At 54.4% G+C, this 1,827-nt stretch overlaps 1 protein-coding gene across 1 annotated transcript; it reads right to left on the bottom strand.

Annotated features, from left to right (window-relative positions):
• Window positions 1-283: 283 nt before the first annotated feature.
• Window positions 284-1,511, bottom strand: LOC103651266 (probable WRKY transcription factor 51). Its single transcript, XM_008676884.4, has 3 exons — window positions 1,109-1,511; window positions 801-947; window positions 284-659 (listed from the first exon to the last, which is right to left on the bottom strand). Exons 1-3 carry the CDS (start codon window positions 1,405-1,407, stop codon window positions 464-466), a joined length of 642 nt encoding a protein of 213 aa, XP_008675106.1. The 5' UTR covers window positions 1,408-1,511; the 3' UTR covers window positions 284-463.
• Window positions 1,512-1,827: the final 316 nt, after the last annotated feature.

Here is a 1,827-nt window from a genome sequence, read left to right as displayed (position 1 = left end):
TGTTTGGATCATCATTCCTCCCTCATTACTCACACCGCCCCCTCCCTCTCCCTCTGTGATCTTGACACCCTTTCCCGTTCTCTCTCTCCCTTGCATCTCAAGAATCATAGTGTTAGCACGGATAATTAGACTAGTAGCACAAAATCATTTAGCCTCACGCTAAACCAGAAGATATCATCGATTGTTATATACGAGAAGTTAAGCAACGTGACACGTCAGTTTCTATCTGGAGTAGAATTGTCTACCTTAAGGGCTTGTTCGTGTCCCTGTTAATACTTATGGATTGGGTGGTATCAGTTCAAATTCATAGCAAGTCGAAATCTATCTCAATTCATTTCAATACATTCCAATCTATATGGATTTGGAATAACTGGACAAGACCTAAAACATGAACAAGGCCTAAAACAGATAGTCGGTATACATATCTTACACTAATTAAGACGCTCTCTGATCTGCTCGTTGATCAATGGCCTGGCTGATGCATCCCGGCGACGAAGAAGCGGCCGGAGGCGGCGTCGTGGGTGGCGTAATAGACGGTACCAGGACTCACATGGTTGTGCACTCCCTCGTACATGGTCACAACGTATCTCGGGTCGTCCCTGTCTCGCTCCACCCTTTTCTTGACGTTGCAGCCCTCCGTCGAGCACCGGTAGTAGTTCCTGGAATCCAATTCGTTCGTTTGCAAGGTTCTTCAGTCCAGCACGCATATATATGTACACATCTAGCTCACTCTTGGCTTTTGATATAATTAATGGTTTGCAAATTAAACTATCAGCTGCGTAATTACTTTATAAATTCACCTCGGATTAGGGCTGTTCTTGACGGACTTCTTTCCGTACTTCCTCCATTTGTAGCCGTCGTCGAGTACCTCGTCCTCGTCCGACCTCACTCGGAACGCAATTCTGTGCGTAGTCCTCGACCCCTCACCCGCCACAGCCGCTGCACTCCTGTGGAAATACACGTCCCCCCAGAGTCATGAACCGGTTTCCATGAAACGTGCACGTAGTCTCGGAGAAACTGAGAGAAAGGCACCACGTGAGTACGTGATCACGTCTCTGCTGGTGCCCTGGTGGAGTCGATCTGGAGTCTGGACATATACGTAACTCACCTAGTATGACTACTGTAGCCTGCAGCAGCGTCCGGGACGACGCGCTCGGCCGGCATAAGCGGCGGCGGCGGCGCGAACGCACCAGGTACAGCTGCCGGGACGCCAACGCCTTCGTCCGACGACAGGCAGTCGAAGACGTCCAGCTGCGCCACCGCGCCGAACGCTGCCGACGGGAAAGGGGCCGCGGGCTGAGAGCCCAAGTAGCTGGAAGCACCGCTGCACGGCTGACGATACGACATGGTGGCTGGGAGGAGGACGTCGGCGGCGAATGAGCTGCGGGACGATAGCGCCATGTGCATGGCCAGCTGCAAGTAACTGTAGTGAGATGCCCGCCGAAGCGCTTGCTTTTATAGCACGAGCTCGCAAAGGGGCCGACCCGCGCGCCGAGCGAGTTTCCCAGACGTCGTCGTTGGATTTTGGGGGCGCGGCGGCGACATGGCGCGCGGGCGTGGGCTTCGCACCGCCCTTCCTGGGCGCGCGGGAGAAGCTTCGGCGCGGGCGGGGGTGGAGTGGTGGAGGCGTAGAGGTGGAGCCAAAGCCAACAGCCGTTGATTTGTTGCCGTCGCGCGCGCGCGCGCGCGGTCCCTGCCTGCCACATTGGGGAGCCGTACGCGCACGTGCGTCCGTGCGTAGCGGCTGGGTGGGGTGGACCCACTTTAGAATGCAGGGTTTCTTTTTTCCTTTTTGAAAAAATACAGAAATAGAAAAAGGTAACAGTA

This window comes from Zea mays, chromosome 3, assembly GCF_902167145.1.
Source record: "Zea mays cultivar B73 chromosome 3, Zm-B73-REFERENCE-NAM-5.0, whole genome shotgun sequence".
In the NCBI taxonomy this organism is placed as follows: Eukaryota; Viridiplantae; Streptophyta; class Magnoliopsida; order Poales; family Poaceae; genus Zea; species Zea mays.
Note: the sequence above shows the minus strand (reverse complement) of the source record. Positions and strands in the feature narration are given on the sequence as shown.